The 26,355-nt window shown below is 33.2% G+C and overlaps 1 protein-coding gene across 1 annotated transcript; it reads left to right on the top strand.

Moving 5' to 3' along the window:
• Positions 1-12,005: 12,005 nt before the first annotated feature.
• Positions 12,006-24,635, top strand: LOC143228983 (LIM domain only protein 3-like). The gene is made up of 4 exons (XM_076460538.1): positions 12,006-12,379; positions 18,567-18,801; positions 20,455-20,580; positions 22,725-24,635. Exons 2-4 carry the CDS (start codon positions 18,572-18,574, stop codon positions 22,930-22,932), a joined length of 564 nt encoding a protein of 187 aa, XP_076316653.1. The 5' UTR covers positions 12,006-12,379; positions 18,567-18,571; the 3' UTR covers positions 22,933-24,635.
• The last annotated feature ends 1,720 nt before the right edge of the window (positions 24,636-26,355 follow it).

Below are 26,355 nucleotides of genomic sequence, written 5' to 3'. Positions count from 1 at the left end.
TATACACATGAATGGTTCAATAATAAAATCAGAAATATCAGTGTGCTTTTAACAACAGACAGAGTAAAACATATGATCTAATAACAGAATCGATTGTACATAGATATACGGACGAATGCTTACAGAACAAAATGGATGGAACTTCTTTCCAGAATGGTTTCTCATCATTATTTATAATTTCAGACGTTCAGTTATACACGTGTTCATCATTCCGCATGTCCAATAGCTTTATATTATAAGGCTGAGTTGACGGCACTCTTTCGTTCTTAACACCAGTCGTCTAATACTTTTTGACATGGTGTTCTGTTTTTGTTTGGATCGGTATCGAATGGTCACACGTGTATCAGTGATATCCATTTAGAAAGGCCTTGTCTGAACCTTCTTAGAAAAGTCATAGAAATGGTATTATACCACCGGGACTCAGCTTAGGATGTCTACATCATCACTAAATAGAGAACTTGGAGTCTCGTGTGAGCGTCCAAGCTTTTATCCGCCAGAAGAAAACAACAAGATTGTCGCACGGCTCACTACAAAAACATCTATTAGTAGTGACATCTTACAAAAAACCATCAAAAGCTTTTAGATAAGTGAGCTTCCATTTATAAAATTGTTGATGAGAGGTTCATGATACTATAGTTTTACCGCATGGGGTCCCTAGTATCGTCCACGTTTTTTTTGCTCATTCGCTGTTCTTTTTTAAACAAAAAGCTACACAATGGGCTATCTGTGCTCTGCCCACCGCAGGTAACCGAAACCCGATTGTTAGTATTATAAGCCGTCAATCGTTGGGTAGGGTCGTCGTCTCTAATGTTAAAATGGCGCTTCAGTTAAGGTACAAATTTCATAGATTCAATAAAAATAGAATTCACACACATGAAGCTGTATTTTGTCACACATAAACATTTATTGGTTTATTCCATTTTGCAGAATATTCATTATCCAGTGTAAATAGTAATGATTGTTACGACATTTTTCTCGTGAATATGATAGAAATGACATTACACTTCAATTTTTGTTATATTTTGTAGCTTACACACTAGTTTGTTTTGTTTGTTGTTTCTTTTTAATTTCGCGCAAAGCTACTCGAGGGCTATCTGCGCTAGCTGTCCCTAATTTAGTAGTGTAAGACTAGAGGGAAGGCAGCTGGTCATCACCACCCACCACCAACTCTTCGGCTGCTCTTTTACCAACAAATAGTAGGATTGATCATCTCATTATAACGCCCCAACGATTGAAAGGGCGAGCATGTTTGGTGTGACGGAGATTCGAACCCGATACCCTCAGATTACGATTCGAACGTCTTAACCCACCTGGCCATGCCGGGCCCTCACACACACTGGAAACACGAAGATATTCATTTGAAAATGCCATTTCTTCAGGCGAGAAAAGGCTTAGTTCGAATTAATTAATTATTGTGCTCGTTTAATTTAACTGATTATAAAAGAAAGACAAAAAAGATTTAGTACTTGTTTATAAATTAAACTTTTTACATCAGTAGTGTGTGATAAGTTAGACTGCGTATTAATACTTATTACGTTTCTCTATAAATAAAAATAAGAACAACACACTGGACTCCAATCTTATTAAAGCACATCTTATAGTAATAGAATATCCACAAAGTTGTACACAATAAAAAAGACTGAAGTCAAAATTACGTGGATTAAGTAAGTCTTCATGATAGAACTTTGCCCGAAGGTCTTCATGATAAAACTTTGCCCGAAGGTAACAGAGAAATAAAATGAATTTTAATTTTTAATTAAAAAACTAACTTTCACGATATGCAAATTCTGATTTTAATAATGACAACATTTTGATCACGTAACATGGGGTCATCCACCTGTAAAAGTTACACTCAAAAAAGGGAGTTGAATTTAATGTGTCGAAATGTTGCATTCGTTAAAATTAGAACTTGTCCACTGTACAAGTTAGTTATAGTATTTCTTATTTATGTTTTAAGTTAGTATGTTCCACATTAATCATTAATTATTAATTATTACTTGTCCACTGTACAAGTTAGTTATAGTATTTCTTATTTATGTCTTAAGTTAGTATGTTCCACATTAAACATTAATTATTAATTATTACTTGTCCACTGTACAAGTTAGTTATAGCATTTATTATTTATGTCTTAAGTTAGTATGTTACACATTAAACATTAATTATTAATTATTACTTGTCTACTAAACAAGTTAGTTATAGTATTTCTTATTTATGTCTTAAGTTAGTATGTTCCACATTAAACATTAACTGCACAAGTTAGTTATAGTATTTCTTATTTATGTCTTAAGTTAGTATGTTCCACATTAAACATTAACTGCACAAGTTAGTTATAGTATTTCTTATTTATGTCTTAAGTTAGTATGTTCCACATTAAACATTAACTGCACAAGTTAGTTATAGTATTTCTTATTTATGTCTTAAGTTAGTATGTTCCACATTAAACATTAACTGCACAAGTTAGTTATAGTATTTCTTATTTATGTCTTAAGTTAGTATGTTCCACATTAAACATTAACTGCACAAGTTAGTTATAGTATTTCTTATTTATGTCTTAAGTTAGTATGTTCCACATTAAACATTAACTGCACAAGTTAGTTATAGTATTTCTTATTTATGTCTTAAGTTAGTATGTTCTACATTAAACATTAATTATTAGTGTTTTTGATAATAATTTTAAAACAATGTAACATCGTTAGATTTTCTAAAATATTTTCTCTGAGTAACAGCAATGGCGTGAACATAAAGGGTTGAAACTGTCTACACAGGTAGGTGGGTAGTAGTTCTATTCTACTTACAATATATCTCTTGGGCAGCTCTGTTGAGCCACAAGTCTATTGTTATATCGTAGAATGCCACATCTAGAATAACTATGTTAATAACTTTGTTTATAATATTTTTCAGACTTATCTTTCAAGAGGAATGTCTAAATAATCGAATATTTTTCAAAGGAATTCTGGCTTTGAAACGTGAATAAATATTTGATCAAATACAGCACTTTTATTCTATTTTCAACTGAGCATGGATAAAATAAATGTAAAAAAAATGTGCACATTCGAACAAGGAAAACTACATTGGAAAATAAATTAACAGTTGTATACAGTACTATAAAAAAACACTGTAATAAACTCGTGCTATTAAGCCTCTCTTTCGCTCTGTCTCGTGTTACGTTCTGTTCCACAAACAAACAGTGACAACTTTATGTGGGTAGCATAAGTACATGCTGTCATAGAAACGTTACCAACTTGTTTGTTGTTCGACCATATTTTAAAAACAACGTCCGACTCGATAATCACAATGGCTTTGTTATTTGGTGAGGAGAACCTTATAATGCAAGCTATTTGTTAGAAGCCAGCAATGCATAATATTAATACAAACATGAGACCCGTCATGGAAAATATTTGATGTTAAATTTTCAGTCTGTATATGCCCCAATACAGAAATAATAATACAAGTAGCAATTCCGAGACATAACTGTTGATACGTAGTGCATTAGATTATTTGTAAAAATATATATATATAAATAGTCCATTAGAGATTTTTATATATCAATTATGAGGGTTATCTATCGATGTTGTCAGTTTAAAATGTTGTTAATGATTATTCGATCATTATTATTCTTTTTATAAATGAACATTTACGCTAACTCATAACCTGTTTATAAATGAACATTTACGCTAACTCATAACCTGTTTATAAATGAACATTTACGCTAACTCATAACCTGTTTATAAATGAATATTCACGCTAACTCACAACCTGTTTACAAATGAACATTCACGCTAACTCACAACCTGTTTATAAATGAACATTCACGCTAACTCACAACCTGTTTATAAATGAACATTCACGCTAACTCACAACCTGTTTACAAATGAACATTCACGCTAACTCACAACCTGTTTACAAATGAACATTCACGCTAACTCACAACCTTTTTTTCATGATTATCCGTTGATGATTAAGTTTTGTATCCTGTTTTGACAACCATCATGTCTGATTTATTTACAATTGTTGTTTAGTTATTATTCATGTATGAGTAATTCCAGTATTGCCACTTAATAAAATTCAGGACATTTGTAATTATTGTTTAACTATTACTCATGGATGACCAAACCCAGTATTGCTACTTGATAACAACCTAAGACTGGGTTATTAAGGTCTGTTGTTCAAGATTCACAAATGCACGTGTGATTACAAAATATTTACTTCATAATAACTTATGGCTTACTTTTTTATATTCTTGATTGAAGACCACTTGCACTCAATATATTATTTATCTCTTATTCGTCACTTCACCTTATCATGAACTTAAGTATTTCTAGCTAAAGGTATGGTTTTCCACACCTAACTTAACAAGCCCTGCAATTAGTATTAAATTTCGCTCGAAACAAGCTATGTAGGTAGAGCAAAATCGTCTTTATATTTTAATCCACCTATAAGTCTAATGTATTAAATCATGTTGCCTTTTTCATGCAACTGCAAAAGAAGGGAAAAGTTGTGAAGAGAAGAACAACAACATGATTATTCTGGTGTCGTATAAACAGATGTTATATACCGTACATGTATTGTCTCTAATAAGTTGTTTCACAGCAATCTCTAGTTATCATATGATAAGCATAATTAAGTGTGATATCTTCAGTCCATTTTAGCTTATTGTATAGAGGTTAGAAAGAATAAACAAAGTAGGCATGAACAGGATGTTGTACAGAGTAAGTTTAATTACATCATGCTCATTCCTACCTAGTTTCCTCACTTTTTAGTCAACTATTTCCTACTCTTTTAATTTTTGCTACATATTTTTCCACTTGTATTAGTTTAACTTGAAAATTATTTAGAGGGCTATTTTCCATGCTAGCATAAATCATTCAAAATATATAGTTATATATCTTATAAAACCATAAAAGTTGTACGTGAAAACGAAAGTGGACAGTTGTATTCAATTTTTAAATAACAAAGCATTTCAATAATTAAGATTATTATTTAAATTCCTCGTATTTTGTTATAGTCTCAGTTATTGTATAACGTACTTCATGATTTACTCGTGTGATTGTAAATACATGAGTTTAATTTACAATATAAATAGTCCTGGAAAATACTACTTTATTGTATTGATCTAAAATGCCCAAGTTCTACTTTTCGAACCTATGCATCATAATTACATCCGTATATACACTAATTTAACTTAAGAGTTATTTTACTCTCTAGATCGTCCCCCGCTAGTACAGCGGTAAGTCTACGGGTTTACCATAATAAAATCATGGGTTCGATTCCCCTCGGTGGGCTCAGCAGATAGCCCGATGTGGCTTTGTTATACGAAAACACACTCCCTAAACAATCGCTTTGACTCAGTTGAATATAATAACACCAATATTATAAGTTCTTAAACAGTTTTCTAAATGAATCACTTGCTGTAAAACAAATACAATTACTTAAGTAATCTTTTCTGACTTTATATTACATAAACTAAACGAAAACTAAATAGCAACACCAGTTTTATGTTTTGTCGTAGTATCAGCCAGGACATCACAGCTTTTAGGAAATTCTGTAGAAGATTCGCTTTGAAATGAAAGACACTAAGCCTTATTTATGCACAAACGTTTTTCAAATGACTTCGCCTATAACATATAATGCGAAGAGAAATCGGGGGGGGGGATCTCATTCCAATAGTTTCCCTATGGAACAGCGATATGTTTACGGACTTATAACGCTAAAACCCGAGGTTAGATTCCTCGTGGGGAACACAGAAGATAGCCCAATGTGGCTTTGCTCTAGTTTTACAGCAGGCTTACCCAAAATAGTTATATATCTTAGTTTTTGACAGTACAAAATGTTTGCGCACTTGCACATTGATTTCGCGAATTTTAAAACCTGCGCAAAGTTTATTATTTAAACTGTTTTGTACATTAATTACTGTTTATTAATCTAAAAATGGAATAAATACGTGACTCGGGAAATGCTTTAAAAGTAAATGATAATTAAATTCGTGTTCCAATTTCAATAAAAGTATGCACGTTAAATATAAATTTTATTTTAAATCAAGTTTGATTTTTTTTAATCAATCAAAACATGAAAGAAAATAAAAGCAGCAATGATAAAGTATAATGTTCATGAGCTACAGATAGTATAATGTTCATGAGCTACAGATACTATAATGTTCATGAGCTACAGATACTATAATGTTCATGAGCTACAGACAGTATAATGTTCATGAGCTACAGACAGTATAATGTTCATGAGCTACAGATACTATAATGTTCATGAGCTACAGACAGTATAATGTTCATGAGTTACAGACAGTATAATGTTCATAAGCTACAGACAGTATAATGTTCATGAGATACAGAAAGACTATATATGTTTAATGTATCATTATATTAGTATGAATACCATAACCTTCGACAACGTAACTGTGTCCTCAATTCACAATAGCAAAACGGAATGTTTAAATAAGAAAACATAATATTTTGTTTCACAGCGTTAGACTATTTGTGTAACATACATGAAGATTTACATAACTGTATAATTATTAATAAGTCTATAATTACGTAAGTAAATTATAAAGTACACTAAACAATTAGTAAACAAAACAATAGTTTACTTACTGAAAAACTCTGCCATCACAAGTTTAATAACACAGGACAATAATCTTACTTATTGAAAAACTCTGTCATCACAAGTTTAATAAAACTATTCGTTTCCGTTTAGTTTGTATTTCACGCAGAGCTACACGAGGGCAATCCACGCTAGCCGTCCCTAATTTAGCAGTGTAAGACTAGAGGGAATGCAGCTAGTCATCACCACCCACCGCCAACTCTTGGGCTACTCTTTTACCAATGAATAGTGGGATTGACCGTAACATTATAACGCCCCCACGGCTGAAAGTGCGAGATTGTTTGGTGCGACCGGGATTCGAACTCGCGACCCTCGGATTATGAGTCGAACGCCTTAACACACTTGGCCATGCCGGGCCTTCGTTTCCGTTTAGACGTACAACTTTAACGTTTTTATATGAATTAGATTTTCAAAGTGTCATGTTAATGTGGAAAATAGCCCTCTAAACAGACAGTGAGATAAATTAATATGTCTATAACCCTTAAGTATAGTATATCAATAATCAAAGTACAATATTATTGTAGGTATTCAAAAATACTCTCATACTATACATGGTTTCAATTTCAAATACTATACTGCTTTCATTTTGTATAGTTTAGTCGAAAGTGTCTTAAATTTGAATATTTTACGTGTAATTCGATAAAGTACAGTATTTTTCTCTCTATATTTTACGTTAAATTAATGCATGAGTAACAGTATTTACATAAGATATATATATATCTAGAGTTTGAATGGTTTATGTTATTATGAATATCAGACTCTTATTTGTTGTTAGTTAAACTGGTATATAAATATTCATGAAGTACGATATGTAAAGCATAAAATATTTATTTTAAGTATCTGAAAAACACTTTATGTATTACTTTTATTAAAATGAAACTGTAAGGTTAACACTAACGATAATTTAGGAATTAATACAGCAGGACATAGCTTGGCATTCATTTTCAACAGCGCCCTCTGGTGGTTGGCAAGCAAACCATATGAAAAACATCTGTCCACGTGCACAGATGAGGTCATTGCCCCAACAATTTGGAACCATCCGTCCCCGTAGTAACGCAAAATGGAGATACCAATCGCAGTGCCACACTTTGAAATTGTCCACCTAGTGCCACCCTGTGGAACTAGGACGTCACGTGACCATCCAGTCTCAAGCGTTACTCATGACAGCCACTCTCCTTCATGTCCTCCGGTGTCGACATCCTTTGGGACTAGATTACGCCTCCTAACGACTACTGTGTAAATTTTTGCACTAAATTAGCCCTACACTGGTCCTTATAAAATATATAATTCTCTATCCATTATGGGTTATGCATAAATTGAAAATTTTATAAATATATGTTCAATTGTGAAACTGAAGTCCAAAGTATAAAATAAAACTAGAAGAGTTCTCAACTTTGTTTTGTTTGTTTGCTTTTTTGAATTTCGCGCAAAGCTACTCGAGGGCTATCTGCACTAGCCGTCCCTAATTTAGCAGTGTAAGACTCTATAGAGAGAAGACAGCTAGTCCTCACCGCCCACCGCTGACTCTTTTACCAACGAATAATACCAATGACCTAACATCATAACGCCCCCACCGCTGAAAGAGCGAGGGGTATGCGAACCCGCGACCCTCTGATTACGAGTCGTACGCCTTAACACGCTTGGCCCTACCGGGCCCGCAACTTTGTTTACATAGGTTAACTATTACTAGATAAAGGGTAAGATGAACTTTATTTACACAGTTTAACTATTATTAAATATCGGTTAAGATAAACTTTCACAGCTTTATTTATACAGTTTAACTATTTATCTGGTGATGCTTCCTAAGGAATGGGTTAAAGATTACTATTTTATTATTAAAGTAATCTAAAAATAGTATGATTTTTTACATGTTTGAAAGGAACTTATCAAAATGATTTTCTTCGGAATCACTTTGAAATTATCCGCCTGGCGCCACCCTGTGAAACTAAGACGTCACGTGACCTTCAGTCACTAAATACCTTGAAGTGACATAGTACTTAAATTACCCGTTCCATATTCAAATGTACAGAACATACATCCAGTTTTCTTTCCTTGATTTAATACTTTAAAAATCGTACTTATAATATAATTCATTCAGATTAGTTCTCTAACTTTCATCTTCCTTTACCTGTAATCACCTGTCTATTTGTTTTTCGTTTTCCGCATTAGCTTTCATATTTATGATGCAAGTCCTAAGAATCTTTACATAGTTAAAGTAGAAAATTTGAATTAATAGCGCATGCTTAATCAATAACAAACAAACTCAGGTTAGAAGAGTTAGTATACTTTGTTCAACATATTACCCTGGTGGATTTGTCACAATTTGTATAGTTTTTTATAAAATATTAAATAGAATTATACATATTGTGGACGAAATAACTTTGATTTCTGATATATCAATGGCTCAGTTTGTTTTGAATTTCGCGCAAAGCTACACGAGGGCTATCTGCGCTAGCTTCCTATTTTTTGCAACGTAAGACTAGAGGGAAGGCAGTTAGTCATCACCATCTACGGCCAACTATTGGGCTACTCTTTTACCAACGAATAGTGGGATTTACTGTAACAGTATAAAGCCCCAACGGCTGAAAGGGCGAGCATGTTTGATGAGATGAAGATTCGAACCCGCGACCCTTGGATTATGAGTCGAGTGCTTTAACAACCTAGCCTTGCCGGGCCGATATATCAATTCCAGCGTAGTGATATTGTCTTTTTTTATGCGTATAACGACACACTTGAGTTGTATATTTCTGTATTAAAATATTCCTTAGCCATAGCAAAAATTAAAAAAACAACAACACTTAAAATGTGTTGAAACAGGAAAAATTAAATTACACGGAAGTACGTTTAAAGAGTTGGTGTTACTTCAAATTTTTGCCTCAGTGTTTTGTGATATTTTGTTAAAATATTACTGTTCTATCCACCCGAATAACAAAATATATAGATCTTGCAATACGTTTTCTTGTTATTTCAGCGACGGGAAGCAAATAGACGCACAGCTTCCGGACATAAATGTATTTGTTACCTATATAAATAACACACGAAAGATTATCTCTGAAACCTCTCACTAGGTGTCGTTATTTGAATAGCGTACTTTCCGAGAGCTAGCTTGTAAGGCAAATGGCAGGTCTCCAAAGTATTTAAAGGATTCATGAAAACACCGTTTAATTTTAAATAAAACACATACAGTTCTGCAAAGAAGAAATAGTTTCATGAAACATGATTAGCGGTTAACGTCGCGCTGTCTCATTGTTGTGTCTATGGAAAACACGTATTTAAAAACATCGCGCTGTCTCATTGTTGTGTCTATGTAAAACATATTTAAACACATCGCGTTATTTCATTGTTGCGTCTACACAAAGCACGTATTTAAAAGGTCTGTTTAACATAAGCACTATAGATTATAACACCTAAAACGTTCTGCATGCAACGTAGTTCACAATTTTTTTATTTATTTTGATTCGGGAAATAGCTTAGTGTGGGTCTTATACGTATTTGGTTTAGTTCTGGTTTTACACTAATGTAATATATAACACTTAGCTTACCGTTTATAAGATACTTTGATACAACACATTAAGGTTTCTGGCTTACAGGTTACATGAGCTGTAACAGATGACTTATGTTTTGGTCTCCAGGTTATATTAGCTGTAACACGTGACTCTCGTCTGGTTATATTGATATAGCATTTGGCCTCTTTTCTGGTTATAGTCTACATATTTGTACTGTGTGTTTGAATTTGTGGTTCACGTGTTACATTAATATAGCACCTGATCCGTTTTTAGATTGCATAAACATCGTTATAACAAGCCTTGGATTGAGGATCGCAGGTTACACATGACTTTTTTATGGTTTGCATGTATATTAAGAAAACATGACATAGTTTCAGGATGGCAGGTTACATTAATATGACACATAACTTTACTCCTGATATGAATGTATTTTAAGGTGGCGTAGTTTCAAAATGGCAAATTACTTTATTATAACACATAACTTCGTTTCAGGTTTGCATGTATATGAGAATAACAGGTGGCACAGTTCGAGGTTGACAGGTTATTTTAATATAGCAAACATCTCATTTTAGGTTGGTATGCATATAAATATAACAGGTGACATAGTTTCAGGTTGGTAGATTACTTCGAGTCAAGTGTTTGACTCAGTTTCTGGTTCCCAGTCGCACAAGAAAATCAGTAAACTCGAATAAGAGTTTAAATCACGTTTTTTAACTTTACAATTTGTTGTAATTTTACTATTTTTTTTATTAATGCAGTACTTTGTAGTATTTTTACTATCCAATATTCTTGTAACTGTTAATATACCATATTATAATATTTAGTTTCAATGCACTTTTTTACTTTTTTCTTTTATTCTGGGCCTGGCAGGGCCTAGCGCGTTAAGGTGTGCGCTTCGTAATCTGAGGGTCGCGGGGTCGCGCCCGAGTCGCGCCAAACATGCTCGCCCTCCCAGCCGTGGGGGCGTTATAATTTTACCGTCAATCACACTTTTCGTTGGTAAAAGAGTAGCCCAAGATTTGGCGGTGGGTGGTGATGACTAGCTGCCTTCCCTCTAGTCTTACACTGCTAAATTAGGGACAGCTAGCACAGATAGCCCTCGAGTAGCTTTGCGCGAAATTAGAAGAAAATATTGTTTGTTTGTTTTGGAATTTCGCACAAAGCTACTCGAGGGCTATCTGTGCTAGCCGTCCCTAATTTAGCAGTGTAAGACTAGAGGGAATGCAGCTAGTCATCACCACCCACCGCCAACTCTTGGGATACTCTTTTACCAATGAATAGTGGGATTGACCGTCACATTGTAACGACCCCCACGGCTTAGAGGGCGAGCATGTTTGGTGCGACCAGAATTCGAACCCGCGCCCCTCGGATTACGAGTCGAACGCCTTAACACGCTTGGCCATGCTGGGCCCTTTTTACTATGAAACAGGTTATTGTATTCTTACTTTACAGTACGTTATTTTAGTTTTACCGTAAAATACCTTACTGTAATTTTTGGACTTATTTTAATCTAAAATCCATATACCTCGTAATTAGCTCATTTACAATTGTGATATATATGATTTATACGTATTTATTAAAGCGAGTTTAATTGTATATGATAGATATTTCTGTGCTGGAGAAATTCCATCGTTAAGATAAATTTCCTACAGCGTGGTATTTCTGTTAAAGGCAATCTTTATTTAATAATAATGCCGGTAGGATATGATACTCACTAATTAAATATTTTAATTTAGTAAAAATAAATTATTTAACTCTTAAGAGCTCGTGTGGTTATTTAGATGGTTGTTTGCTTGCACTCGGATCAAGTTTTTAATCGATACACTCTGGTGACATCATTTATGACGCGTTACGTGTTCTACTCTGCCCTCTAGTGGGCCACGAGATAAACAGCGGAACACGTTATATCGTTATTACGCTCTCAGACCACGAACCGAGAAGAACACTCGAGCACATCTTGACAAGTTTGGTCACGGCTTGAATCGTCTCTGCTCGTCGCTGATCAACAGCCACGGCAATTGTGTGTTGAGAGCTGAGATAGAAAATCAAAAGTAGACCAGAATAGTTTCCAACAACACATTTTATATAGGTATCTACTACCAGTTGTTCGTAATTCTACATTAGTTCTTGGTAATCATTCACTTTTTCACGTTGTTTCGAAAGGACTTTTCTCCTGCGCAGGACTTGGCAACATTCACATATATACTTCAACTTATGGTCGTTATAATCTGTAATCAACAATCCGACTCAAATTTTACCAAGTAAGTGTATACTGCTGTTTTACTGACGCTATTCCTTGTTAGTGATTATATGTAGAGATCATACAGTACATCTGTCCTTTATTAAAGGATTTATAGACTTTCGTCGGTTAAAAAGTATTCTGCTTGCAGATCTGTCAAAGGATACAAAAATTCGTCATTCTTCTACCAACTAAATGAAAATTATATACATTTAAGAATAGTATTCTATAAGATTGTCATCTAAACCGAACTTTATTTTACCGCGTCTGAATCACACGAAACTTGTCACTCAAACCTAGCAAAATGGCCACGATTAGGCTAATGAATTCGTCTAGTAAGAGCTCAGATATTTTTTCCTCGGGTATTGCTTTTCTTTTTTTTTTCACAAATCCGACATACTTTTTCTTTATCGTATTAGGACAATACATACGTAATAAACTATTTTATTAATTGATAAATTACAAAAATCCTAAGGAATGTGTAATATTTATAAACAGAACATCAAAATTGTTAACTTGTTTTCTATTTCTGTGGGAGAACAAATTATGATTTATGTTAATATATGTTTCAATGTATTTATCCTTTATATCGAAGACAAGTTTCACATGGAATTTGTATTGAAAACAACGTCTCCTTGCGCATGCGTACATCTATTTGCATTGAATGCGAGCATGAAGTTTCACTTGCTTGTATTACCTGACGTATATTTTCCTTCCGTAGTGCATATTACATAAGGTTTTCGTATTTTCTCCAAAAGAAGTTATTGACAGAAAATAAAAGGCTTATAAATAAAACCAAATTTAAAATCTTCTTATAATGTTTCCAACAGGAGAAAAAAAAAGAATTACATAGCGCTTCGCTGCATATTTCTGGCGGCAAAACTATGAAGTATTGATTTTTTTGTATGTTGATAAATAAAAATATTCATTTTAAATATTTATTTGCTTTTTGGGGGTAGGTGGGCTAAGTTAAAAAAACAATTTAATCTTTTGGACGAGTACACCTGTAATACTACAATTGATGTCAATATAATATAGACTTATCCAGAACCTCATTAAATACAACTGTTGTAAGACATCTGCTTCTACTTGTATCGTCTTTGAAATTCATCTTTGTACAGCATAAAGATAGATGACGTTTTAAAACTCCGATAAAACGAGCATTTTTTTCACTTCTAAACTTCATACAGCTTTCAGCCAGTATAATGTATTTTACCAAAATTGCATATTGGTAAAGCCATCAAGTCGATTTGAAATTCTTATTTTAATTAGTTATCAACGTACTTACTGATGATCCAACTGACGATATACGTTATTTCCAAGTTTCTTACTGTTCGTAAGCATTGAGTTGATGTAAGTGAATTTGTTCATGCTTAGAGTAGAACATGTATAGTTAATTCAAACAGTTGTATGCAGTTGATGTAAGTACTTTACCCGTGTATTTGGTTGATTTGAGTTATTTACCCGTATGCAGTTGATACAGATAGTGTATTAGTTGATTTGACTAACGTACCTGCATACAGCTGATTTAGGTAGTTTACCTGTATTTTACTTCACTATATTGTATCTGACGTAACAATTTATTAAGTACATTTTACTAAGTATCACCACACTTGTAACTGACACATGTAATTTACTCATATTAAGCACAATGTCATTTATAGTTGATGAAAGTGCCTAACGCATGTTGAGATTATTTCATAAGTAATTGTTGGAAATTAACTTCTATGAAACATATGCACACTTGTAGTTTCTAAACATGGTTTACTTGCATTAAGGATTAACATACTTGTAGTTAATATAAACAGTTTGCTTCCATTAATTACCACTACACTTATAGTTGATGCACGTGGCTGGCATGTGTTAAATATTAACTAAAAGATTAGTCATAATATTTAACACATGCCAGCCACGTGCATCAACAATGGCATGTGTTAAATATTATTACTACTCTTTTAGTTAATATAAACATTCCATTCATTATTACTACACTTATAGTTGATGCACGTGACTGGCATGTGTTAAATATTATTACTGCTATTTTAGTTAATATAAACAGTTTGCTTCTATTAATTATTACTACACTTATAGTTGATGCACGTGGTTGGCATGTGTTAAATATTATTACTACTCTTTTAGTTAATATAAACAATTTACTTTTATTAGATACAAATTCACAACTAGTTGATATTAAGACGTTTATTCGGTTAACTTGTATTTAATTTTTAAACGTTATTCGTTCACATTGGCAGTATATTTGTAATTAATACTCCGGAACACGTGTTTACAGTTAATCTGTTAACATTCACGTATGGCATCCTAGTTATTTACTTGGATGTACAAACTTTATTGCTTGTTGATGCCGTGGTGTACTGATTAGCTTAGCAGTAATGCATAAGATACTCAATTATATCAGTAACAGCATTTTTCTGGGCAATCATTTATAAATAAGTCGTGATGAAGCAATCACTTCTTATGTGAGTTTTCAGTGGTTGTAGTGTTTGCGTAATTCGCGTTTCGTCGTATAACTGATGTTTTTCGGTTATATTAAAAAAAAGTAGCACAATAACTGTTTTTTATCTCGGTATAACAAAATGTTTGTTGTAAACTTTATAGTTCTTCATAAAAAAAATGTCTGTCTTTGATCAGAGTGTCTTTGATGGTGTCTTTTTATTATTTGAAATTTTACTTATTCGATTAAAGAATGTCACTATGGAAACGGGACTTTACCGTAATTGAAGTTGTCGATGAATCTCCGGTTTCGAATTGTGCCTGTCGAATTTGAGTGGTTCCCTGAGGGCACAAAACCCATCAAGAAAACCGAACTGGACAGATAAAAAAATTGGTAGTGGTCAGTGAACTATATAGTGTAATACACAGGACGCGATTAATTTTCTTGGATTTGTGTCAAGCAGCTTGTCAGAAACATCATCACCCTCGGGCATTTAGTTGTTCGTTTAACTACGTAGATCCTGGTAGATAGAAAAATAAAACAGGAAGAGTTTTGTTGTTGTTTTTTTACCCCAGAAAATATCTTTCAAATGAACAGAATAAAATGAAATACCACGCACATTTTCCAGAGAAATTTTGGTTTGTTTTAAAGAAAACGTGTCGTATCAGTTTATTAATTTTTAAGAGAGTTTGTTGTTTATTACTTTATTACTTTATCGCTTTCAATTGAGTAAAACACTCATGATGATAAGATTATTAAACAGAAAGTGCTTTCTTGTACTTTGTTGTGCTTTAGTAGTATATTACAGTAACTCTTATGTTGCAGTACGTCTTACACTGCCTTATCTTTAAACTAGCATCGATCTCAATACTGATATTTTTAACGCTTCCAGGGTATCTCCACATGTAATGAAATTCTTCTAAGTAAGACTTTTATTTTTCATTGCGAATGAACTGCCTCCTACGAAATACCCAGAATGCTACATCCAGCAAGCTGTGTTATTACACTGATGTATATATACTGGTCACTACTTCAAACTTGCTAGGCACGTAGACAACGATGGAACGAGTTTTTTGTTGTTGTTTTTTTTCTCAATTCTCTCCAAGAGACAAGAGAGAAGGAAACCGAAACTAATACACTATCTATTTGGTTCAATCGTGAGAAGCCTTTCTTTCAGTGGGTTTTAAAGGAAGGGCTCTTCAAAAATAGAAGGAAGCAGTGTTGTTGAAACGTATTCAGTACCACAACTGGGACTATCGCTGGTCGAGCGCCGATCGCTCAAATTGCATTATTTTTCTCTAATGGACCTGTCGTGCTAAGTGCATCACACAAGCCGCCTTTTGCCTCCACACTTTCTGGTGAACCTGTTCTACTATAATCTCTATCTATATACATGTGTATGCGAACAAAGAAATAGACGCGCTTTTTCGCGAGAATCTAAGGGTTGCTCGCGTATAATTGGCTCAGCTCTCACCGTCGGCGAAAAGCAATGTGACAACAGTCCATCGGGAGTTAAAAAAAAAAAAAGGAACGTGGGTTCGCTTACATTTGTTGTTGCAAGTACTAGTGCAGTGAAAGTGCTTTAAACCAACTTGCTGTTGATTAGCGCCAAGCACAACACAGAGAGAATTATAAAACGAAGCATTAGCAGCCTTAATTAGGTTATTAAGGTAGCACGGTGAAAAACAGCGACCTAATATAAAGTTGAACAACAGCGAGGAGGTTGTGGTTTATTCATTTAAGTGTTAAATTTGGTTGGATGCATTAAACCATTAGAACGCAACTAATGTGCCTGAAATGTAATTTACATCGTGCGTTCGAAAATGTAATTTTTCAGATAGAAGCGGATCAAATAAAGTTATGGATGCTTTTCTTCCATGTCATTGGTATAACAGGCAGACTAGTTTCGATTCTTTGTTTTGTTTTGACAGTAATTTTTAGGCCCGCCATGGCCATATGGTTAAGGCGCTGGACTCGTAATCTAAGGCTGGCAGGTTCGAATCCCTCTCACAACAAACATGCTCGCTCTTTTAACCGTGAGAGCATTATAATGTGATGGTCAATCCAACTATTTATTGGCTAAAGAATAGCCCAAGAGTTGATGGTGAGTGGTGGACTAGCGGACTTCCCTCTAGTCTTACACTGTTAAGTTAAGAAAAATGGTTAGCGTAGATAGCTCTCGTGCAGCTTTGCGCAAAATTAAAAGAAACTCATAGTAATTTGCCCTGTACGTACGTTCTACTTTGCCTCTCTGCTGGCCCGGCGTGGCCAAGTGGGTTAAGGCGTTCGACTCATAATCTGGGGGTCGCTGGTTCAAATCTCCGTCGCACCAAACATGCTCGCCCTTTCAGCCGTGGGGACGTTATACTGTGACGGTCTATTCCACTATTTGTTGGTAAAAGAGTAACCCAAGAGTTGGCGGTGGGTGGTGATGACTAGCTACCTTCCCTCTAGTTTAACATTGCAAAATTAGGGACGGCTAGCGCAGATAGCCCTCGTGTAGCTTTTTGCGAAATTCCCAAAAAAACAAACAAGCCTCTCTGCTTTTTGTCAGTGTATTCTCTCGTATTTTTTAACATTTATTTACTTAAACGTTTCTTTCGATAGAGGACCTCTTTTAACATTTTCCGATCAGTGGCCTATCTTGTTACTGCTCTCAGTACCTTTTGTATTTTTCTGTCGTCGTATTATTTCCTGTTCTTGTTTTCAGTGTCTTACTGTTTTGCTTTTCAACTCAGTTATTCTCTATTATTATCACTGGTTCTCTTTTATGTTTTTGTTTAATCAGTGCTCTGTTTTTAGCGTTAGTGGTCCTACTTTTGTTGTACATGCCCTTCTCTGGGCTCTCTAATTGCAGTGGTACTCCATGTATTTTTTTAGCACTTTTTTCATCTTTTTTTTTTCATGTCGTCCGCCCTCATTCCTGTTTTTGTTGTAAGTATCCTTCTCCAGGGGTTTATTGTCATTTTCCCTCTTTTGTGTTTTTATTATTAGTGATTTTTCTCTCCTGCATTTTTCTTATAAGTGGCTTTCTCTTTGTTTTGCTGTCAATGATCGTTTCTCATATTTGTTATCGATAAGATGATTTCCCATATTGTTGCCAATGGTCGTCTCGCGTGTTTTTGTTGTTATGGCAGGCTAACTTGTCACTCTTGTTAATGTTGTAGATACTGAATTTTTTATTATCTGTATTTGTAGAGAGCGTATCTCATATTCAATTAATTACAAGTTTCTGTTCATAATATAAAACAATCCAAAATTTTATAATATTGAAACTTAATTTTCTTCGTACCTGTAGCATGCATCTAACAATCAATCAATACACAGGAGAATCAACAATAAAAAGAAACAAACATAATGTCGCGCAATTTTACATTGTGATCTTACCGTTTTCAACTGTATTAACCATCAAATATTTCCTAGAGACTTTGATTCCGTACGTAATGAACCTTCTAGCTGTACAGTGAAAACTTTCATATGCCTGTCAAGGTTCTTAGATAGGACCTATTTTACTTCTGACAGAAATAAAAGTTTTACGCAAGTAGAACCACATGACTATGACCTGCGAACTGAGCCGAACAGGTGTGTTCAAGGTGAACATATTTTTGCTGCACACTCTTAATAGTTTAAGGGTCTTCAAGAAACTGAAGGAAGCGAATCTCTCTCTGAAACACTTCATTAAAGGACCATTGAAAATCTAAAACTTTCCTATTAACACATATGTTACATTATGCTTTGTTGGTAATTTCCTTCTCAGTTTCGATGGACGTTAAGACAGAATCTTTCGCTCGCTTCTCGGGAGACAGTAAGTCAGCACCAGAGTGCGCTGGTTGTCAGAAGGTCATCCGAGAAAGATATCTGCTAAAAGCATTGGATCAGTTCTGGCATGAGGACTGTCTGAAGTGTACCTGTTGCGACTGTAGACTTGGAGAGGTGGGCTCCACCCTCTTCACCAAGGCCAATCTCATCCTCTGCAAGAGAGACTATCTCAGGTTAGTAAATAGAATTATTATAGCATATAATATAGTCAGTTCATTTCCTGGTTCATAATCTCCATGCAGAACGTTTAAGTAAACACACTTCCAAAGAAAACAGTTAGACGCCCTTTTTGGAAGGAAAACTAAGCTACACTTCCAAGGCTTATTTCAGTTTTAAGCCACATATGAATCAATATATTACGTAAGTCACACCATTGACAGTAATGTTTCTATTAGTCTGGGAATCCTTAAGGCACCTTAAGTTTCACATTAGTAGCACAAAAGCTTTTCCATCGAATGAAAACTTACCCGCATTATGACTATGCAGGAGTGTTTTAGGTAATGTATCAAGTCATATTTAACATTTGCAAATAACGTGTACGCCTACAATTACGCTTATTCTATAAATATGGCTGGAGTACATATTCGACTAAACATATTACGATTTAACTTCTAGATTGGTTTCTTTGTTCTTGAGTGCAAATCAATACAACGGGCTACCTGCGCTGTATTCACCATAGGGATCTAATGTGATTTTTAGTCCTAAAAAGTCCTCAAGTTTACTACTACTGGTCCTGCTGAAATGTCAAAATTTAAATACAACAAAAATCCCTAGTCTGTATTTTTTTGGAGGGGGGTAATTTCGCGATATTTCTCGTAAGTATCATGTGATTATATGACGTATAATTCACTTTCTCTAAACGTGACATGATGTTTCTACCATTAAAAACGTTGTATTTTCCAACTCCTTGCAGCTTAACCACTCTACCGTATCCGCTGCCTTGACTTGATAATACAGACCCTCAATATTCTATTACCTACGTCAGTAATAAATATTACACCAAATAGATACCCTTCAAGAACTTTTTCTTTTTTTGCTATAAAGTCTAGTTAATGAAATTGATTCGACAAACTAAAATCACCGAAACGAAGTTCACCTAACAGATGTATTAACATCATGCGTCGTAACTCGAAATGCGTGTTTGTGTTGGTTGTCATTTTTTAATTATCGTTACTGCTAGTGATGGAGATACATTCAGAAAGAAAAAGAACTGTTTTTCATCAAACTAATGAAAATGGTTTTTAACCAGAATCAATCTTTTGCTACACATAATTACGCGGTTTTAAAACCCTAAAATCAGGGGTTCGACTCGACTCGGTGGACTCAGCAGATAGCCCCATGTGGCTTTGCTATAACAAAACACACACACATAATTACAAACGATTATATTAAAAACTGAATTAATATATTTTTTAAATCACACAAAGATTTCAACTCTTGAAGACCACAATGCCAGGAAATTTTATAAATCATAGGTTACACGGAAATAAAAACATTATGAAATTTTATGCATTTTGAATTAGAGAAGCAAAAACGCTATAAATCCTGAATCTCGTTATAATAAAACAACTTCTGAATGTTAGTTACGCTTATCAATATATTTCTGAGAAGTAAAAGGTTTTACTAAAGTATTTGGTACATTTTTAGTTGCCCCCTAGTGGCACAACACATCTTATACTATTAGAAACCAGGTTTCGACATTTGTATTGGACAGAACACAGAGAGCCCTTTGTGTAGCTTTGTGCTTAATAACAAACAAGAAGTTTATAACACGAATTGGTGGAAGTTATAGTATTGAAATTAACTGTCCCATTTGTATTTTCCAGATTGTTTGGAACAACAGGACTATGTTCAGCATGTAACAAAACCATCCCGGCCTTTGAGATGGTGATGAGAGCCAGAGGAAATGTGTATCACTTGGAATGTTTCGCATGCCAACAGTGCAACCACAGGTCCTTATTATAATTTAAATAATTATTGATTATATATATATATATATATATTTACAATGAATGTCTTTTAACAATGACTTTTTGTAGGGGCATCGTTAGGTGGTTAAAATATTCGGGGCTCGAGTCCATAGGTGCGGATGTTTTCGGGTGGTTCCTTCATTACTATATCTTTTGCGGTTTTTTATTCTGATATTTTTAAATACACCAACTGGGGTTTTGGGGCACTTGCCTAGTGTGTCTGTGCTATTAGCTGTTTGAAATGAATCTTAAAATATTTCACTTAACTCCCGAACTCTTTGTCCTACCGTAGTTTCAAATTGACGCCACATGCTCTTTAACGAAGCTAGTCATTCTCAGGGACTGATCTGGATATCTTTACTTGTTCTGAGAGTATTTGATTGTTATTCTATTTTGTGTAAATACATTAGCATCCTCGTTTATCCTAAAAGAACTAAAGATGAGTGATTTACGAATAAATGTATCATATAATAGTTCGAAAATACTGCTTAATTTAAAGTTATATACATATATATATGCTTGTAAACTCGCTAGCACTTTCAGAGCGAATGATTTAAAGTTGTTAGGCAGATAACAACAAAATAAAATACAAAATGTGAATTATACTAACCTCAAATAATGACCCATAACGTCGATGGTAACATATAATAATTTATCACATGTAACACGATGTTTAAGGCATTTGAAAGCTACACATAATATTCCGATACTTGTTTTTGTGTGTGTGTTTTACACTATGTAAAGAAAAGATAACACAGCTAAGTGTGAGAACAAGCTCACTGAACTGTAATTGACAACGATAAATGTGATTTAAAGACGAAATTAAATACACGTGTCGATTCGTGTTATGAGAAGAAAAGCAAATTGTGAGTTAAACTTTTGAGAGTTTTCAGTGAAAACCTGAACACTAGATAAAAGTAATTAGAATGAACAGTTTTGTTGTAAGATATTACAAAAATATCTGAAAGATAAAAAAAGGTAATTAATGCTAGAATTATCAATGGGTGTTTAGATTAAAGTTTTTAAAACTGTTTATATACCACATTGTGTTTCGTTCTATAACTTTGCTGGTTACAGGGTCGGTCATAATATATAAATCACACAAAATTCCACCTAGTAGTTAGGCTCACAAGTCAGTACAGAGACTGCTATCTATTTGACTTAGAAAATGATCGACTTCTTTCAGTTTTATGATTACTTATTTGGATTCATTGCACAATACATATAGTAACTGAATATGGAGCAACAAGAAAACATACAAAATAGTTGACTACGGTACAACAATAAAATACACAAAATAAATGAGTAAGGTATAACAAGAAAACACACAAAGTAACTGAGTGTGGTGCAACAAGAAAAACACTTAATAGTTGAGTATGTAACACCAAGAAAATACACAACGTAACTGAGTATAGTGAAACAAGAAAATACACAAAATAACTCAGTATGGTGCAAGAAGAAAACACAAATTAAATAAAAATGGTACAATATGGTGAGTTTTACAAAATAAATAAGTAATTTGAAAATCCGTCGAATAACAGGTTACTAAACGTCATTTCTAAAAATATACCCTTTTTGTTACTCGAAAATCTTCGACAAAACAAAATTTGCTAAAATTTATTAATATAAATAATAATAAACAAAAAGACAGTACTGTTTAATAAACTTTGAAAAAAAATTACATGAATTTCTTATGTTGTTAAAGTAACAAATGAACCTCGGACATGGTCATCAATACGTTACACAAACTCATTGTTTTAATTGTACGTAAGTTTAAAACAGGGTATTAGAAGTTGTTTCTGGTACTACTTGAAAGACGTTATTAACAGATATGTAAATACAAATCACGAGTGAGCATGCCTAATGCCAAACAGTCCGATAAGTGTCTCAGTGTGACTATGTCACAATTATTACAAGATATAAATTTCTTAATAAAATTATTCATTTGATATGCAGTCACTCTTTTCAATATATGAGAAGTGAGAACAAGAATTTGGTTTGAATAAGCGTCAGTTTCTTATCAGTTATTTTAAGAGAACCGAAGTCTTCTTTGGTGTTGTTTTTAACTTTTCATTTAAATCGCCACCCTAGCTGAATATTTCATCTTCCTACTTTATTTATTTCAGATTTTGTGTCGGTGACAAGTTTTATCTGTTTGAGAACAAGATATTGTGTGAATATGATTATGAGGAACGCATGTTGTTTGCAAGTCTGCCCTACAACTACAACGGTCTATCGCAGATTAAAAGACAGGCACTCGGTCTCCAAACGGGGCCTAGAGATGACGGCTCAAGTGGGTATGGCAGCGGAGATTCGCCTTACGACGGCCGGTAACTTACAGACTCAGCGGTTATATTTGAAGCCGTGTTTGTACAGATATTGACCTGTAAATAGAATGTTAAGCGAGAAAAAAAAAGACAAGATGGGAATTGATTGTAAAGATAATTTAGTTACTAAATCTCTTTCACACATGATGTGTTACAGTAGATTGTCGTTTTCTAGTTCGTGTTGAAGCTCAGAGCTAACAACCTTTTCAGAAACTTTGATCAAATTGCTCGTTTCAAACCAGAACTTAAACAAAACTCTGAGAAAGATGGTCTTTAAAGAAAAACAACCTAGTCAAAGTCTTATGGAAATGTCGTATTAAAAACAAAACAAAGCTCAAACACTCTTCAGTGGATTTCAAATCAGAAACTGAATTTTTAAGTGACCCCAACAAACCTGTTGCAGAACTCCGTCGATTCTGTTAATTGAAATAAAGTAGGAAAAGTATTAGAAACAAGTTCTAAGAGTCGAAATATATCAAATATAAATATTTCTCAAATGAATCTTATACATAGCTAATTCAGGGTGAGAAGAGAGCTAATGCTTTAACTGTTTGACATTGAACAAGATTGTAATATGTAAATATTTTTCACAACAAAGCAAATAAATTCCAGTTCTTGTGATTTCAGGAAACCTTTCTTATTCATTGATTGTTAACGTTTGTTTTTTATAAGTATTATTGTACCAATTGCCAGTCAATTTTGTTTTCATTTATAAAACAAACCCAAATGTCCAAATGATTTAAAACCTTTCTGTTTTCACAAGTAATTATAGTGTTAATAAGAAGTAAAATAATGAAAGTTTTTGTGTTGTTTTAAATATAAATCTGATGAAACGTGGACTGAAGAACGTTTTTAAGGCGTGTTTATTTATTGTAAACTATATAAAACAATGTTGATATTATTGTGTGTGTAGGGAAGAATTGAAAATGAATATCCAGAGAATTTAACCAATTATTACAACAATGAAATAAATACTATTGTTACATTTGGGAAGCGTCAAAAGATACACGAAAATAGTAGGTATACAACTAATTTTTTTAGGTATTTGTTAAAGAAAGATTTAAATTTGTGTATCTGTTTCCACCTGTGATTTTCTTTGGTGAAAGTTTATAACTCGGAGAGGTGAATCTACGTCGTAAAGCTACGGCAAGACGTTCGAGATACTTAGTTGTTGGGAAAGTAACTGAATGTATTTAAATGTTATGAATATCTTGGAATAAGACGTAAGATTAGTTTTTGCGGATTGCTAAAAAACGTCGAGTTTGTAGAATATGTAGTTTGTATATACTTTGCTACAGTGAAGCGTACGTTTAGTGACTTATATACGGATAAATTATAAAACCTCACACGTGTTAAGTGTAACCTTGTTAATGTTTTAAAGGACATTCTACATTTAATAGATAACAATATGTGCATTAGGCTGTTAACAAATATATAACTGCCTGTTATCTTAGTTACGAATATCTGTGCTTATGGTCAATTACAATTACCTTTAACACCGTTACTATGCCCAGTGCTAAAGGCTCAAATTTTCCTTCTGTTTTTTATTATTTGCTGAATGTTTTAAAATATATGCTTTTTCGCCACAAGGCCTTTAAATACTGATAAATATTTTATCTCTTTTTTTCTTCTTATTAAGTCACGTTGCAGTACATTTTGTAATTACCTGGAAAACTATGAAAATTAAAATAAAATGTATTACAGAAATGTTTGTTATGACTAAGGTTTCGATGAAATACGTATTTGTGTACTAATACTGTTTAAGATACAGTTCACTACAAGTTTACGTCCGTTTAGTCTTATAAATCTAAGTTATAGTATTTTACGCTAACAGTGGCTCAAAACAAAGCAATACTTGGGAAAATATTATTTTGTTGAAAATACATAAACAACAACAACAACATAATACTAGAACACTGAAAAATGTTTAATATACTGTTGAAAATACATAAGCAACAACAACATAATATTAGAATACTTGTAGATATTTAACATATTGTTGAAAATACATAAACAACAACAACATGATATTATAATACTTGTAGATATTTAATACAATGTGTTCCAAATATGTGGGGATTGTTTCTACGAATTATTCATTCAAAAACTAATAACAATAAGTATTTCTGACAAAAAATAGTTTTCTTTGTTTTTCATTTGCGTTCTTACAATTTGAAAAGTTTATTAATCAAACTTCTCATATAAATAAATTGTAATGAGTAAATTATACTCTGCACAAATAATCAAAAAGTGTTTCGTTTCTAATCTAAAAAAATATTCAGAATATTCCCTTGCTTTCCAATTTCAGATATTCTGCGTACATATATTTATGTGTGTGTATTATATATATATATCTATCACATTATATCATGCCTAATTATTTTTATATTTATTTTTACTTATTTGCCGTTCCGTATGTTCAGTGAAAAAAAGAAGTAATCAAAAAGACACTAACCATTAGTGTAATACGAGTAAAGTTACACAGATAAAACTTAAATATCATTTATTAAGTACTGTAGTTTTAGTGCACAGTATATTAAGAACAATCAAACGTGAACTTTTACGTGGCTTGAAACTTTTTTCTAATACATTTACGGAAATGTAGTCAACTTTTTCGAGTTATTTTCTACAAGTGTTTATTGAAAATCATAAAAACAAAACACTAAACTTTCTAAATAATTCCACTTTTTATGATTTTAAAACAACCGCATTTGCGTATTAATCTAATTCTAAATTTAAAACAGAGAAGTTTAAACACTTATAAAAATATATAGAACAATTCCTCCCGTGCAAATCTAGTTTCGTAAACGTAATTTTTAAAATTATTTTAAGCATTGCAAACTTAGAAACTCTGATGTTTCAGTGTATGGTTGGATAATAATGCGGTGAAAGCATATTTAAAGGGGGTCAGGGAAATATTTAAAAAGAATTTAAAACATATCTCACGCATATAATCCTTATATAGACACATAATGAACTTTTATTGACGTTTTTCTAGATTGTGTTTGGTATTCTCTTCTTTTTAATCGTTTTCAAAATTTGCTCTCAAACATATACAGAAAATGCTACACATCAAAAATTTTGTTTTTACAGAAAACGCCCATTCTTCAAAATATGCTTTTAGTGCTAACAATCGAGTAACAACAAAATATTTCGTGGGCAATACTTAAACAGGAATAGGTGGCGTTAGTTTCACAGGGAAGCGTTATATTAACTTTAATTATTTAATGAGGCATAAACGTTTAGTTAACAACTTCGTCGTATAACAACAATTCTTTAGCAAATTTTCTATATAATGTATGTGTACGTATGTTCATCAATTTTATATATAATGTATGTGTACGTATGTTCATCAGTCCTCTTAGAAAAAAAAATTATCTGAAAATATTTATTTAATTTTAATAGACACCTTCCTCCCAGGCCCGGGGGG

This window comes from Tachypleus tridentatus, chromosome 10 (genome assembly GCF_004210375.1).
Source record: "Tachypleus tridentatus isolate NWPU-2018 chromosome 10, ASM421037v1, whole genome shotgun sequence".
Taxonomy (NCBI): Eukaryota; Metazoa; Arthropoda; class Merostomata; order Xiphosura; family Limulidae; genus Tachypleus; species Tachypleus tridentatus.
This window is presented reverse-complemented; position numbering and strand designations above follow the sequence as displayed.

Excerpts from the sequence above, each read along its gene's own strand:
- LOC143228983 (XM_076460538.1), top strand. The coding sequence starts at position 18,572 with ATGGACGTTAAGACAGAATCTTTCGCTCGCTTCTCGGGAGACAGTAAG. Across the intron at positions 18,802-20,454 it reads TGCAAGAGAGACTATCTCAG|ATTGTTTGGAACAACAGGAC; the intron begins GTTAGTAAATAG and ends TGTATTTTCCAG. Across the intron at positions 20,581-22,724 it reads TGCCAACAGTGCAACCACAG|ATTTTGTGTCGGTGACAAGT; the intron begins GTCCTTATTATA and ends TATTTATTTCAG.